This window comes from Amblyomma maculatum, chromosome 7 (genome assembly GCF_055883805.1).
Source record: "Amblyomma maculatum isolate TAMU_Amacu chromosome 7, ASM5588380v1, whole genome shotgun sequence".
Classification (NCBI taxonomy): domain Eukaryota; kingdom Metazoa; phylum Arthropoda; class Arachnida; order Ixodida; family Ixodidae; genus Amblyomma; species Amblyomma maculatum.
Genome location: NC_139350.1, coordinates 119894084 through 119910511, shown reverse-complemented (window position 1 = coordinate 119910511; position 16428 = coordinate 119894084). Strand labels below are relative to the sequence as shown.

General features: G+C 43.3%; 1 protein-coding gene across 5 annotated transcripts in view; it reads left to right on the top strand.

Annotated features, from left to right (window-relative positions):
- LOC146184560 (tudor domain-containing protein 1-like) overlaps positions 1 to 16428 on the top strand; it is a 279793-nt gene that overhangs the window by 48413 nt on the left and 214952 nt on the right. For 3 of the 5 annotated variants that reach the window (XM_084609424.1, XM_084609425.1, XM_084609422.1), the window contains exons 1-3: positions 8048 to 8255; positions 13983 to 14117; positions 14243 to 14330. In XM_084609424.1, coding sequence (XP_084465550.1) covers positions 14076 to 14117; positions 14243 to 14330 — 130 coding nt within the window. In that variant the 5' untranslated portion in view covers positions 8048 to 8255; positions 13983 to 14075. Of the gene's footprint in view, positions 1 to 8047; positions 8256 to 13982; positions 14118 to 14242; positions 14331 to 16428 lie in introns of those variants that run through there. The other 2 variants (XM_084609426.1, XM_084609423.1) reach the window with 2 other exon arrangements.

Here is a 16428-nt window from a genome sequence, read left to right as displayed (position 1 = left end):
TATGTCACGTGAAACACGTGATACGCAAGCATATTTAGATTACGTCAAATTGACGCGTCATGACGTAACTGATGTGCCGCCATTACCAAAAATGCTGACGTTTGGCCGCCATAATTTCGCCGAGTGGCGAGGTGCCCGAATTATGCTAATGAGACTATGGCGACAGGCAAGCTGATTTATGCAGCCGTTAGCCTACCGTAGTTTCTTAGCTTGTTGTTAAAAGTAAAAGGATAACTTTATATACACCTTGCATGGCTTTTTAAACGCAATAGAAAGGCAAATTATGAGCGCATATGAAATAAAGGACGCTTGAGACAATCTCTAATGGGGGCAGAAGCGTGCGGCCGCGTGACGGCGCTAACTGCTTTCTTATTTCAAACCCTTTCTTCCCATGGTAAGAAATCATTGGTCTGCGCGGTTATGATAACCCAGCAATGGCGGCGGCCATGGAGGGAGGCGTGAAGGGAGGTACGCTTACATTATAGTGAACTAGAATATATATTCTAGTTCACTATAGCTTACATGGAGGAAAGAAAGAACTTGTACGCTTATGAGTGGTCTTCGTGCCGTCCGTCGTCTGCAAGTAGTGATCGAGGATTTGCTGCAGCACAGCAATGCTGTCAAATTGTCTTGAAAGATAGCTCGTCAGTACAGTCAGATCAGTCATCTGATGAGGAGTGTAGTGTGGCGGCTTTGCAAGCTCCGAGGCGAGAATTGTTCTGCGCTCGGAATGTTGAACTGTTGAGCTACTGGTGTTTCGGGTGTGATCGCCAGTGGTGAACGCCTCTGATGTTGGATGGCACCAAATGTATTCGTTCGGCCGAGCGACAAGCTCCCGGAATGTGTCGGGCTTCTCTCGATGGGTGTCGACCAGCAAGGCAACGCAGTCAATCTGCTGGAAATGGTGCAGCACGTCGAGCATCACAGAGGTAAGTGCTATAGGAAAACCTGTAAAGGTGACTGTTCATACGGCGTCATTCGCATTCAAGTTGTACGCAGGCAGGAAATGACTGAAGATTAAAGGAATACTCACAGGACGCATGCGGCGAATCCGATATTTTTAATCAGCATTTTGCGTTGCTTTTAGCTGCATATTTCAACGACGCATTATAATTTTCTTCAACTTCTCTACACTGCACGAACTTAAAAAAAAAAAAAAAAAAAAAAAAAACTGAGTGTGCTTGTAGTTGTCAAGATTTTTTGGTTACTGGTTTCGACGACCGAGAAAGGAAAAACAAGTGAAATCGCCTGATATAAGTCGTTCAATTGCAAAAAAAAAAAAAAAAAAAGAAAGAAAAAGTTAGCCGTCACAATACAATTTCCGCCACCAAGCCGTCTTTACCTGTTACGGAAATGGTTCACTTGGGTTTAGGTTTTGCACTGACCATTTCTTGCATTCATAGATTACACTTTACCGCAGCATAGCTTGCAGCTTTGATGATTTTGAATGTTCCTGTGCCATGCGTGTTTGATATTTTATTTGCATATAATTTAGGCACTAAACATTTGCAGGTGATCGTGTGGACCTTGTGCAGCCGTTGCAGCACTTCCGATCCGAGTCATCATGTGGGCGAGAAGTCCTGGGGCCATATTCAACATCATTAACCTCTCTGCTAGGCTTGTATAATCTGGGAGGCCACGCCTTGTCCCTGGATGGCCACATCAGATGTGAAGTGCTATGCAGATGGACAGCTCTTTTTGAAGATCGTTACAGCTTGTAGTGTGTGCAGATCACATGACATTGACGCCACCTGCAAATGGTAATCGCAGCAGGAACATCAACAAGTACAAGGAAGAGGACATCCAACATTTATATTAACTCGGACAGGAACAACTTGATCACCTGCACTTGAGATTTTCACTCGCTGTCATGATTTTGATATATGCCACAAGTGATCAATGTGCACATTCTTACTGCTTCATGTTCGATAGCATACTGCTGAAAAGCCGTCCAAGTCTTAAATTTTTCTGTGGTTTTGAGATATAACCATCTCTTTGGTGTACATTTTGTTGATAGCATGTGCAAGAACCAAGTTCAGCTTTGGGGTGGCGCAGTGGTTACGGCGCTCGACTATTGTTCCCAAAGACGCGGGATCGAATCCCGGCCTCGGCGGCCGTGTGCTGTGCGATGTTAGTGCACATTAGTGCGATGTTAGAACCCCAGGTGGTCGAAATTTCCGGAGCCCTCCACTACGGCGTCTCTCATAGCCTGAGTCGCTTTGGGACGTTAAACTCCACAAACCAAACCAAACCTTTCCTTGGTGCTATAATTTTTTGTCTACCATCTGTAGACATACTGAGTGTATTCTTCTACAGTGCTGTGGCCCTTGCTGAGAGCTGTCATTCTTTGTTGTATACTTTGCTTTTTTGTGTTCTGCTTAAACTCAGTGTGTATTTTATTAAGTGCTTCATGTCAATGAAACACAGGAAGGTACAAAAACGTTCTCCTTCTACCTCCAGAAGTGCCATTCTGAGTAGGACGTGCGTGCACCAATAGTTCACAATTCACTTTGGTGTTTGTGGCAAGCAGGCAGTCTGCGATGTACTACTTCAGTGAGAATATTTGACATATGTGCACCCTGGTGGATGTGTCTGCAGTCGTTTACCATAGCAGAGTCCATTTCGTTACACCTATCTTGTGTGCTACTAGGGTGAAACGTGAGGTGCCCACTGTGTTTTTCCACAAACTGCAGAGTGAAGCGAGCTGTGCTTCTTTGTATTTGGTTGCCTTTATGCTTGTTTTCTATTGCTTCCTTCATATGCTGAATGTAGATGAACAGCAATCAACTAGTTTTCCCAAGGATAATTTGTGCATCTATTTGGTGGTCATTGTCTTTCATTGTTGTATGCACGGAAAATGAGGCCCCCGCCAACTTGTCAACCCATTTTGGCAATTTTAGATTCCACTCTTGCAAAATTTGCCAGTTTCATTTTGCACTGCAATTACTGATGCTTTGTAGTAATGTTAATCAAGATCCCAGATAACCTGTTTAACCTCTGCATCATTTGTGTGGCTCGGCTATCAATGAACATTTTTGTATTCTTCAGTTTTTTCACAAAGGCAACTATTGACTTCTCTGTTTTGTAACTAGGTGATATTGATGTGCATGTGCACCCACTGGCAAAAGTTCTTGAAGGTGGCTTCGCAGGGGAAAGAATGCATTCATTTGTGTACGAGATAAATTGCTTGACATTTCATGTTTCACTATATAACCCATAGTCACAATAATGATGCACAAGCGCAGGAATGAAATAAAAACTTTTTGATGAGATTGTCCTTCATAAATTTTTGACTGCAGCTCTACAAAATGCTTTGCTCCTTTTGTGCATTGCTGCATACCTTGTTCCATAAAATATCTCCTTTCATGATAGCGTTGTGTGTAGACCTTCCATACCCCTATTATGAGGCTGCTATCTGGGCCAGTTGCTTCTTGACACATTCTTGCTGCTGCCACATGCCCTCTGGCACTCACATATGTTAAAAGAGGGTTGGTAAAGCTCACATATTCATGCTCTAAGCCACTGGAGCATGGCTTCATCACTCGAGATGTTTATCGAATGATTGCAGCTGTGTATAACTGCTTCATTACTTTTTTTCTGTTAGTTGCTTTTGTAGCCTTATCTTTATTGTTCTTTGTGAGCTTTAAATTGAGAATTTTAAGGAAGGGGCATAAATTTTATGCCAATCACTTTCATTTCATTTATGTAGAAGCACTTTCAAGGAAACTTGTGTTTCATCATCACTTTTCAACATTTTGTACCATTGTGCTAGTACTGAGTTGTATAATTTTTTGCTCTCATAAGTGACAGCTGCACTAGTTTCACTTACACCTATCCTATTGTCACATGTGTTTTCTACGTTATCTAGTATCCCTATGCTTTCCTATTATATCAGCTTCAGCAATCCTCTCTGCATTTAACCCTCAGAATGTGTTCCATATTTTGCATGTCTGCTATGTGTACAGCCTAAATTGAACACCACAATATATTCTTAAGATTGCATTCAAAAGATAACTTCCTGAAGGTACAATCCTATTGAACACAGTAGACGTCATACTATCCATAAGTGAGCCATTCTTTTTCATGATGTATTGAAGAATTTGTGAACAAAGCGATTTCATTTTATCTTGACCACATTCATCTTTATTTTCTGTGGTACAGCCTCTCCCACAGCTGCATCTATAACTCGGCTGTTGGCACTGTGGTCAAATGTCTTGCGAGCCAGCAGAGCCTAATGTAGCGTAGATGTTCAGCTATTGGCTTCTTGCTTTTTTTTTTTTTGATGCAGCAACATTAAAGCCTCTTTTCTGCACAAAACGCGACATTGTGAGTGGAAAATCTTGGGCACATTTTAGACAGGTGACATGGCCGAGTACTTAGTGTGATGTCTCTGGCTTCACTTTTGAGATGAATGTGTGAGGTGATAAACCTTGCAGGATCTTTGGGTAATAAGACAGGCAACCCTTAGGCCATGGAAACGCATCCGTACAGCTTGGTTAGAGTGGGCTTTATAGGTATCTAGACAAGTGGTCTTCCACATAATTGGATAACTTACAGGTATATGCTACTGATATGTATCATAGAATAAATACTAGGTGTTAGCAGTAGCAAAGTCGATTCACACGAATGAGTGTCTGCAGACAGGAGCCATAAAAGCTGTTGTGTCATAGCGGTAAATGCTGAGCTTGCGTGTCCCCACAATTGTTTTTAGAGCATGAAGTTTTTAAGTGCTGTGCTGGTTTGCCTGATAGCCGTCACATTGAGTGACTTGCTGAAATAATGCTTAAGGCTTGTCTTCCTGAGACAAACATTTCTGCTTTTTGGTAGACTGCATAAAGGGAACATTCTAGGTGTGGCAGGCATTTATGCACAGATAAAATCATTCTTACACACACTATAACTACCTTTGCCCTGTCCATAACAGAATCTGGGAATACTTGCTCTGTCCCAGATGCCGACTACCATTTAAATGACTTTGAGTTCCATAATCTTTGATACTGGTAATACTGCGGAACGCATAGCATCCCTTGACTGTAGTTGCAGCCTAGTGGTTTGAGCATTTGGGGACCAATCCTCAGTGGTGTTGGGTACTCATTGGTAAAACAGTGGGTGCTTGCTTTGCTGGTGCTGGGGTTATCTTGGGCCAAACACTTGGAGAATGGGTTTTTGACCTTATCTTGTGTTCCCTTGCTTTGTATAACTAATTTCTCTTCTTTGGTCTCCAAGGCCATGCCACCTTTCAGATATGGCGATGAGCTGTACAACAATACTCTAATTACTTGAATGTGTGACAGCCTTTCATTTTAGGCTGTGTATTGTAGAGTGTGCAGTGCTGTAAATAAATTTTGTATTGTTTTGTATATTGTAATTTTCAGTTTTCTTATAAGCAAGGCTTCATGTCAGGTGCATGTAAAAAAAAAATGCCAAAAAGTACTGAAAGCAAATGATACACCAATTGTTAGTCAACGACGAGCTGTTTAAAGCTACAGGGAATGTGTTACGTGAGTAGCAGGTCTCTTAAAGTGTGCATGTTTTACCAAAATAAAGGACAGAAGCTATACTGCAACCTGTTGGAAAAACCATGCATACAAGACACACTAGCTGCAAATCATACGCTCATTTAAATCACGTTTAGTTTTTCAATGATATGCAATCAGAATGTCGAAAAAGTAAATTTCATGCTTTATTCCCATATTTATGCCCGTATTCAGGTGAGGTTCATTTGAGCATGTTTTTGAGTCAGAGTGTAGAGAGTGAATGTTAGACAGTTGCACGTTGGACATTATGCATTGCTGGAAGAGCACACAGGGGATGGCAAAGCCAATACAAATCATACAGTATTATCACCTGGCATTAATGAACCTTTGCCAAAAAATCCAGAACACCACCCTGATGTGCTGCAGGCCACATCAGCCTTGCAATTCATGCCTCTTTTTGTCTAATATTGTCCCCGTGCATGCTTCTGTTTTTCTTTTTTGTTGCTGTTACGTTTTACTTACGGTGTCCTTAAAGTCACGCTTGTTTTCCCCTTTGGCTCTCTTGCTTCACTCAGAGACAGGTTCGGGCTTTGTGTAGCATGTGCACTGGTTAATGTGTGCATGAATGCTACATTCAATGACAATTGCTTCAAGAAAATGGTTTCCATACTGCATCTAGCTCATTGTAATTAGGCATCATATATCATATTCACTCTTCATGTCTGTTCCTTCACTTCCTGAGCATCAAATAGTATATGTGAAGGCATTTCTCTAGCCGACCTCATCACCCTTCTCTCCTCTGAGGAATCTTGCTGCACTGAAAGTAAGTGCCGGATGCTATTGCAAGTGCAAAACTGGTAAACAGTAGCAAAGGAACTAGGCTGTACCTGACAAATTTTGTTTCTCTTGTGACATTGTGGTGTGATGTGCACCTGCATCAGACGAGCAGTGTTGCTACTTTTATAAAATGTTTTTATGCAACATGCTCAGAAACCAAGCAGAATAATACCGACAGTTTTTTTTTTTTTTTTTTTTTTTTTTTTTTTTTTTTTTTTTTTTTTTAACGAGGCATCTGCCACAACACAGTGACACACACTGCATGCGGTGAAATGTGCATACAGCGTGCTATGTATAATTCAGGGCACATTAAATGCCATCAGCGTGAAAGCAGTGGGCATCTGGATACACTTTTTATTGCATTTTCATTGCTGCCAGAAAATCTTATCTGCTTATTTTTGCGGCTGCGTGAAAACGTCCCCGCCGCGATGGCTCAGTAATGATTATATACGCTCGGCTCTCTGACCCGCAATATGCGCAATGTGCGAAGCCCAGCTACGACGGTCGCATTTCGATGGAATTAACACGCTAAAGGTGGTCCGATGTCAGCGCATGCTAAGATCGCCAGATATATGGCCTAATCGAGCTCTCCACTATGCGTGTTTTCACTACGCCGCTCCACCGGGCCGATATCCGCACGCTACGCCACTGAAGCCGACCGTAGCAGACTTGCTAACATGATGGAAACGGTGGGCTGCCGCAGGCAGTTTCCAACGACAGTGATACCCTGAGAAGGCCAGCTGCAGCATTGTCGTCGGACAGGTGCGTCTCTTCTCTAGAGGCAACTGCAGCCCGAAAATCTGTTGGGCGCTTCCAATTCTCAGTATTCGTAAACAAATTCTTTAATCCTGATACTCGCCGATTTCTCTGCGCGACTAAGTCCATAAATGAAACACGCACAGCTAGCCACATGCAGGCATCTCAAGTGAGGCATCGCTCACACTTGACGACCGGCTGTTTGTGGGGTTTGCGTCGAGTACCGCCGTTCGTTCAGCCTAGCTGCTGCTGGACATCCGACAGCATGTGTACTATGATGCACTGTGGTCGCAACGACCGTAACTAATAGTACAGTACAGCCGCAACGTATACGTAAGTATCTCACTATCTCCTCAGCCTTGCCCTGCCGCGCGACGCGTATATGCAGCGTAAACACTGTTCGCACCGACCCTTCAGCTTCTTGGCATCGCAGCGTTGGCATTTTTGTAATCGGCGCCAAGTAGCAGACGACGGCGTTATTTTTTGTAACTTTTTTTCTTGTTTTTTAAATTTCGTCATCAATTTCTGTTTATACGCGTTTTAGCACCGCCTCAATTTTCACGTCACGGGTACGTCACAACATGGCCGAAAAGGCGAATGTCGAGGATCGGGCCCCAGCTATCGGCCTATCGCTTGAAACGGCGACGGGAAGCGTCAGACATTTTACAAACAAAACAAAACAAGGCTACGTCACATCCGGCAAGTTATTCCTCCTCACTTCTTTCAGCTGGCGCATGCGCAGAAGCGACGGAGCATTCCAATGGTCGCCAGTGGCAGCAGCCGACCCTACACTAAAGTTTCAGTGACTTTATCAATTATCTAATTTATTTCAAAATAGGTTCACAATAAAAGTTGCGACTTGCTTGTGAAACGTTTTATTTTTTTGGAACCAAAGAGGACGCGTGTGACAAAAGTAAAGCTCATTGTAAAGCTTCTTTTCAACCTCACAGGCGCCATCTACACGAGCGCGTGCGTGCGTGATGTGCCACGGCCGGTCTCGAGGGAGAGAGCGCGCGGGAAACGCGCTCTCCCTCGAGACCGGCCGTGGATGTGCCTGCCCTCATCATGCTTTACAAGCACAAGTGACGTCCTCGTCAGTTCTCAGTGCGTGATAGGACCTGCGTAAGCGCGAAGGTTCAGATTCGTGCGTTGTCCGAGCGCCTGTTGTTGTGACAGGTCATTGTGGTGAGTGTGTCACGTTTTATTTTCATTATAAATACATTTGGTGGCCTCTAAACTGGCCATATTTGCAAAAGAAACGCCGCGTCCCTGTGGTGTTTTGACGTGCGTTGTGCGGAAACGGAGACACGTGCTTCTCATGACAGCTCTGTTCTGCGTGCTGTCTGTAAACTTTAGCTGCACTAATCTAGGCGGGTAGTCTAAACGTATGCTGGAAATTACAAATTCAAGCAAGCAGTTGTGAAACGACGTCACTGTAGTGCTCTGAAATTCCCTCTGCATTGTTCAACGACTGAGAGCTGCATGAGTAGTGAGAGCTCGCGTTCAGACCCATCTTGTCATGTTAGGTCGCAAAGTTCCCGTCGTAATTAAAAAAATAAAACTCACGAACGTAGTTCCACTATCGCCGCGAGAATGGCTTAGTGCCTGATTTAAGTAGTTAATAGTTTTTGCAAACTCCAGCATTGAAACGTTTCGATTGAGCGTTCCTTCACGTATGCTGCACAATAGCTGTTTCGATAAACTTCGCGCCTGGTTGGTTCAGAGCGAGCGCTTATGTTAACACGATGGTATGCGGTTCTACAGAAATTTTAAACCGGATTACTCCAATGCGAGCCGTTGGCTTTAGTGCAGTACGTCAAAACTCTCGCTGCACTTCACAGGTTTGCCAATTTTGATTCCAAACTGCTATTTACTTGTGACAACCATATATATTAAAATATAATAAACGCTTTACCATCTATTACACACCGACAATGTTTTTCCGATCTAAAAGGCGACGTGAAACGCCGCTTCTACCCACGATCGCCACCTGCGTCTGAATGCGACTAGCGACGCTGGGTCGTAACGCTGTGAATAGACTTACCTTTATGAGATGTTTTAAAGTTCTTAGCGTTTTTTTTTATTTTTATGCCGTTAGTGTATTAGCTGGTTCTGTTGTAAGCATATATATTCGCAGTTATTAGCCCGCGTCTTCGTGCGCGAGGATAGTATGCATTGTGCGTGCTTGGCAGTGTTTTTGGAAGCATTACTGGCTTTTTGCCACTTCACTGGTCCAGCGACGGGAGAGCGTGGTCTGGCGGTTCCGCATGCCCGCCGAGCCTTTCCGACGAGCGTTTTTGCTCAGGCAGCTTCCAGCGTGCTGGCGGTGCTCGGTGGGAGCCTCAAGAACAAAAGTATGGGGTTGGCCAGGTGCCCATAAATCTATCCAGTCGATACCTTTGCATTTAATATATGTAGTGGTTAGAAGTAAATAGCAGTTTGGAATTGAAATTGGCAGGACTGTGTAGTGCAGCGGGAGTTTTGACTTATTGCACTTAAGGTGCCACTAAAGCCAATGGCTCGCATTGCAGTAATCTGGCATTGTCTGCTTCCTCCCCCCCGTCTCTCTCTCTCTCGCGCGCGCGCGCGCGCGCGCACACACACACACACACACACACACACACACACACACACACACACACACACACACACACACACACACACACACACACACACACACATCCTCAAGATTTTCTAAAATATACGACAAATAATTAATTGAAACATTACGTTAGACCTGCCTAGTGAATACATTTTATTTTTTGCGAGGAGCTTTTTATCATAAAGACAAAGCCCTCAACATTTCGGCTCTGTTTAGTTTGGCTGCACTTGCCGTGCCACTTTTGTGGTCTTCTTCTGATGCACACTTTCCAAACACTGCTGCAGAGGCTATGTTTCGTTGCAGAAGACTATGCAGTGGCGAGGCAGCTCTAGCCTCCCTGTTGGTGGGATATGTGATAAAAACATTCCATAAGAAATGAATACATTTTTTGTTTTTTTTTTTTGCAATATCATCTCTTGCTGGTATTTTAAATTTAGGTGCATATTTAAAATCTGCATTTTATTCCATGCTTGCATGTTTTAAACAAGATGTGTTGAAAAGTAAAGTTTTTAAGGCCCTCTTCCCTCGCCTAAAATTGTGGTCCTGGCAGTCGCTTTTCAATGGAGGCAAGAAGCAAGGTGCCTGTGTGCTGTGCGATGTCAGTGCACATTGAAGAACCCCAGGTGGCTGAAATTGCCGGAGCCCTACACTACCCTCTCATAACCGGAGTTGCTTTGGGACGATAAACCTCACAAACCAAATCATAACGTGTAGACGTGCATTTTGCAAAGGCACGGTGTTCTGTGTTTCTGAGTAAAGATGTTTCTAGTGCTGTTGTTTGCAGAGTTGTATTCTGAAGTTCAGTGGTCAGTAGTAGTAGTGAACGCCTGTAACAGTAGGTCTTAGAAATGTTGGTTTTGACCCTATGGAAAGACCAGCACTGTCCATAAACATATCAGAATGTGTGTGTGTCAGCATAGATTAATAATTTTATGAAGCATCTGTATGGATGTAGGTGCAACATTTTTATTACAGGCGATTAATACTTAAATTTTTATTTTTTGTTTAGCTTTTACTGAACGTTCTGAGTGTTTCCGCAGCTGCTCCTGTTCACGGCGACAATTTAAAAAGACGGAAGTTCAAGATACTATCTGTGCCTTGATTATGCTGGCTAATGAGAGGCAAGCTGATGTTTTGAGGCAATATGCAGGTCTGCAGTCCTTTGTCCCTGTGCCTATTTGACCTGTACTTCAGTTTCTTTGTTATGGCTTTTGTCATTGATACAGCAGTCATATACTGAATATAATTTCTGCTCATTTGGGATGTTTATCTAGGGCATTTCATTTCACCTTTCATTTCTACTCTCTTGTTGCACATGTAGAGATATTTTTCTTTTTCTTTTTTTATTCAAAATGACAGCACTTGGGACCTTTTTAAAGAAGGGTTCGGAGGCATTTGAAGTCATGGAAGTGATTCGTAGGATTCCTAAAATTGATCTCTGTGTTTGTGGTCTTGATATGCCGTCTTGACAAAGAAGTTTTTTTGCGGTTTGTAGTGGGGGGGGGGGGGGGGGGATAAATGGCAGTTAACTGTGGAAATCATGGCTTTTGTGTTAGTGAGTTGGGAACATATTTACCAGATTTCTTTGCTCGAACTAGTGTCATGGAGCTAGCAGTATTATGCTGGCATGACATCAACACTGTCTTATCATAGACATCAGTTTATTTCTTGGTTAGGTGGTAAGGATGATTCTTATATATATTCTTATATTCTTAGGCATGTTTTCTAATACTGCAACTTATTCGTGGTAAGTGCCTTACCTGTTCATAGGTGTGTATTTCAACAGTACTAGTGAAAGCTGCTGTGGTTTCCATGTGGAGTTCCAGCAATCTTTTTTAACTCTGTACATGAGCATTGTGATTAGTGGTGAGAGTTTTTAACTCTTTGCTTTCAGGTATAATTCCTCTGGCAGCAGCTGCCATAAGGTGAACCCATGCATTCAGCAGTTACTTTTTATTTTTTTAGACACTACGAGGTTGTCAGGTCGAGGACAGTCTTGCGTTCAAAACTTTCCTGCAATTTTTTTCATTAAATGTGACTACTGTATGTATGACAGATTCGGAGATTTCCTTCACCACTCGTGTGCTGCTGCTTGTATGGGTTTCCTGGACACTGTCAAGGTGCGAAGGCAGCTTTTATCCAGGAAACCATCCAGTTGAACCTGGAAATAAACTTATTATTGTATTGCATTATCAGTGATGTCAGAGGTTGGTATGCTGTGACGTCACAGGTTGGCCAAAACCTATTCCTGGCTTTGGTTTCCTGGTTTCCGCTTTTTTAAAATACTTCTAGGTGGTACTTAGAATGATTATTAGCACTGTAGAGGGAATGAATATAATGTGATTATTTAGAGTAATGCAGAAGCTCACATGTAACAGAGGTGACATTTATATAGGTATTAAAAAGGGGTCCAAGTACGCTCACTTGCGGGACACCACGGCAAATAGGTAAAGGGGATGAACGTTCATTATCTACAGATACTGACTGGCTTCTGTTTTAGAGATAATCTTCAAGCAGTCTGAGTAGTTTACCACGGATTCCGTACATTTGAAGTTTATAAGCAAGAATCTAATGATCTAAGCAGTTAAATGCCTTACTAAAATCAAGGAAAAGGCCCACCGTATACAAGCTATCATTAGTATTGTTCAAGATAATTCCTTTCATTGCTAATAATGCTGTTTCTGTTGATTTGCCTGTTCTGAGACCAAATTGCAACTCAGATATTACCTTATGTTTATAAAAAAACTTCATTATTCTTGAAGTGATAACCTTTTCCAGTCCCTTAGAAAACATGGGGAGCATCGAAATCGGCCTATAGTTTCCTGGTAGGTTTCGCACCCACATGACTCATTGCATGAGCATTATATTGGCGAAACTGACGAATGTGTTGGCAAGGTTCACTGTTTGTTTGAAATAGCCAGAAGCTAGCTTCAGATTTGTCCTGTAGCAAAGGTGGAGGAAATGTGGATGACCGTGCATCCAGTTATATGCTCCACCCAAGATTGACCATTGATTAATTGATTGTTCTCCTCAGTTGAGGGTACAAAATTGCATATCTTAGAATTCATTTCAGCGGCAACAGAACATTGAACTGGTGCAAAATTTGGTGTAAATGACCAGAATACTCTGGAGGATGCACTGTGGAAGTTTCAGTAAAATTCGAGGAGGCAAAAAAAAAAAGCCAGAGTTTCCCTTCAAGCATGTGGTACTGAGAGGTGCCTTTGTCCCTGTTCCTAGGAGCAGACATTTAATCGAGTAGGTGCACCAAATATTTGGTAGTTTTCTTCTTTGAAATGATGCCTTAGACATTCAATGATTGCATGGATCACCATGCAGTACTATTTGTGCAAAATGATGTCTAATGGGGTTTCTTGATACTGTTTTAGTTTCACCAATCAAACAATAGCTGTGGCATGTATGGATGGTATAGGTCACCTGAGGCATAGGAAGAAACTGCAGTGTAACCTCTGATGTGTTGTCATTCCAGCTCGTGAGGCACTGTGGTGAATTAAGGCTATGTATCGGCAATTAAATTGCGGCTCTTTTGGGCCCTACGGGACCTAAACACTCTTTACATGTATTTGTTTGGTTAATGTAACTAAAACCGAAAATGTTGGGAGGAATTGAGTTCTAAATTATTTTGTCTTCGGCAAGGTGACCCACACATCCCTTGAAAAACAAAACAAAAACAACCTAATCTTGTGCATACACAGAGCGGTTGCTTCGGAGGTCTTTATCGTGCATTGAAAAATGATCAGTGAGGAATTCTTTCTGCGTGCTCCGTGAAATCCCAAAATCCGAGTTCGGAAAGACGTGCAAAAAGCTTTTATCCCCCCCCCCCCCCCCAGAACTGACACTGGCAAGCCAACATTTATCAATGACAGGCAGAGCAAGGGAAATGGAGAGGTAGGAGTAGAATTTGGTGTAAGGAAGGAATTTATTTGCAGTTAATGCCACACGATGACCTGTTACTAATGAAGGGTGAGGTTTAACATTACTGATCAGGGCATAGTATTATCTGCCTGCAGTATTTTTGTGAAAAAAATAGCTGGAGAGATATATATATATAATATCTCCAGCTTGGCCTGAGGAACTTGTTTGGAAACTGCGAACAAGTACTTGGAGCCCAGCGACTTCATCCAAAGCCGAAATACCCAGACAAAGCTACTGAGGCAGAGAAACCTACTTTTTCTAGCAGCCTTTCTCTATACCTGTGTTCAGAGGGTTAATTTTTGTTTTCCTGTCTGTACGCATGTATGAATGAAACTGATTGACTGCATTGACATGAAACTAAAGGAACTGTTTTGCAGATTTGTGGATTTTAGGACTACGAGGAGGCCCTTGAGGCAATTGCCTTGTTGCACGACCAACCACCGTTTCATTTGAAAGTGAGCATTGCTGGAATGTTGCTCTCGGACAGATGGAAGATCGACAGCAGAATGAAGGCAAGAATTGTTTTTCTTGTTCTTGGCTATTCTGTGAGCCACAAGTTAATCAGTGGGAGCAGCAACGCTCCGATGTTTAGCTCAATGAACTAGTTCTTTGTTTCTTTTACACTTGCATTATGCAGGAAGAGTTAGACGACATACATCCAAACATTGAGCAAGAGCACGGGCTGTCTTCCCAGAATGGTCCTGCTGTATTGGGTGCTGGAAGAGGTGAGAGTAACCTTCGCTTTGTCCTTGCTGAATTGCTTTGATTGGCAGTGCTTGTTACGCCCGTGACCATTTTCCTCTAGCTGTTTACATTTGTTAATGCATGTCGTGGTTATGTGCCCTTTCTATCTCTCACTGCTTTGCAGTTGCACATAAAGCTCCTCAATAAACAAAAAGTACAGTTGAACCTAGATGTAATGAATCTTTATGTAACGAATTCCTGAATTTAACGAAGTTTTTAAATTCCCCAATGCCATACCCATTGAAGCCAATGTATTTTCGACCTCTATGTAACGAAGGCGTTACGGCGGTAAACTCTGATGTAACGAACTCTCGAAGCTGATCAGTCATTATTTTTGAGCTTTTACTAAAAATTTGGCCGAAGAAATGCATTAACTTAGTTAATGTTAGAACTCTAAGAAGCCAGCAGCTACGTGAACGCCTGCAATTGCAGAAATCAAACCAAATTCGCGGTGATGATGGTAGTATTACCTTCTAGCGCCACTCCGTGGCTAATGCAGTGGCCTCTTCAAAAGTTGGTAGTGTAGCAAGAGTTGGTAGTGTAGTGCAACACCAGCTGGCATTAGTGGCTGCAGTTGATTTCTTTGTAGGAACTGTACATGTGTTTAGCACATGCAATTTTTGCGCACGTTGTGCATTCGCCATCTTGTGTGTTGTTCTGCGTCTCGTGCACGTCTCGTGTGTCTGCAGACTTGCGGTGTTGGTTCACCCGACGTGTTTCAGAAGTGCTAGGCCAGCCTTTCTGCCTGTATTCGTGGGTCTCCGCTTGTATCTGCGGCGTCAGTTCGTTGTGATGAGTTTACGGCCACGAAAAGTTTTGTCATTTCAAGACAAACTTGCCATTTTAAATGCGGTCTCCGCGGGCAAGAAGGAGGACGTCGCCGCCGCTTGTTTCAACATCCCAGCAAGCACTCTGTCAACAATTTTGAATGCGGAAGGGAAAATTAGAAGTGCAGTGGAGTCGGGAACAAAGACTAAGAAAAGATTGAAACTGTCAACATATGATGTGGATAAGGCAGGGTTCACGTGGTCTTTGGACATCCGAGCCAGGAATGTGCCCTAAGCGGAGCAATACTGCAACAGAAGGCGAAGGATTTTGCGTGCATCATGGGCCATGATGATTTCAAGGCAAGCAACGGGTGGCTACAAGGTTTCAAGACCCGACACAATGTCATCAGGAAAGTCATCTGCGGCGAATCTGCCTCTGCAGACAGCGATGTTGCTGCTTTGTGGGTGGCTGCCTCTGCAGACAGCGATGTTGCTGCTTTGTGGGTGGCTGACACGCTCCCTGGAACACTGAGTCGCTTCGAAGCGTCCGAAATCTATAATGCCGATGAGACTGCTCTCTTATCAGATGCTTCCGGGCCGCACGCTAGCACTTAAAGATGACTGCCGCGGTGGAAAACAGAGCAAACTTCATAATAGTTCTACTGTGCACCAACCTCGACGGCACCGACGAGTGAGTCCCGCTAGTTGTAGGAAAAAGTGCCTGTCCCATGTGCTTTAAGGGGACGAAGCGTATGCCTGTGAAATACATGGCAAATACTAAAGCGTGGATGACTCGGGAAATATTTCCTGAAAGGCTGTAAGACTTCAACCAGGATGTCAAGTGGCAAGGCCATCAAGTTTGCCTACTTCTGGACAGTTGCGCTGCGCAACATGTTAAAGGCCTGCAGCTGTCTTACATCGAACTGCACTACTTTTCGGCTAATTGCACATCACTAATACAGCCGCTGGACAAAGGAATAATCAATAGTTATAAATGCTGTTACCGGTGCCGACTGATACAGAAGCTTCTTCTGAACATCCGTCTGGAACGGGAGCTGAAGATCGATATTTATCAGTCAGTTGAAATGCTTGCTGCCTCCTGGCAAGAAGTCAGGGCAGAAGTTATTAAGAAGTGCTTTATGAAGGCAGGGATTACAAAAAACGCACAGACTGGTGCCGACGACGAGGAAGAAAAGACTTCAGCTTCATCTGATGTGGCCGAAGCCTGGGATGAGCTACGCAGCAAAGGTGGTATCCCCTATGACGTCGACCTGAGCAACTTTTTGTTGGCCGACAACGCTGCCGTAGCTAC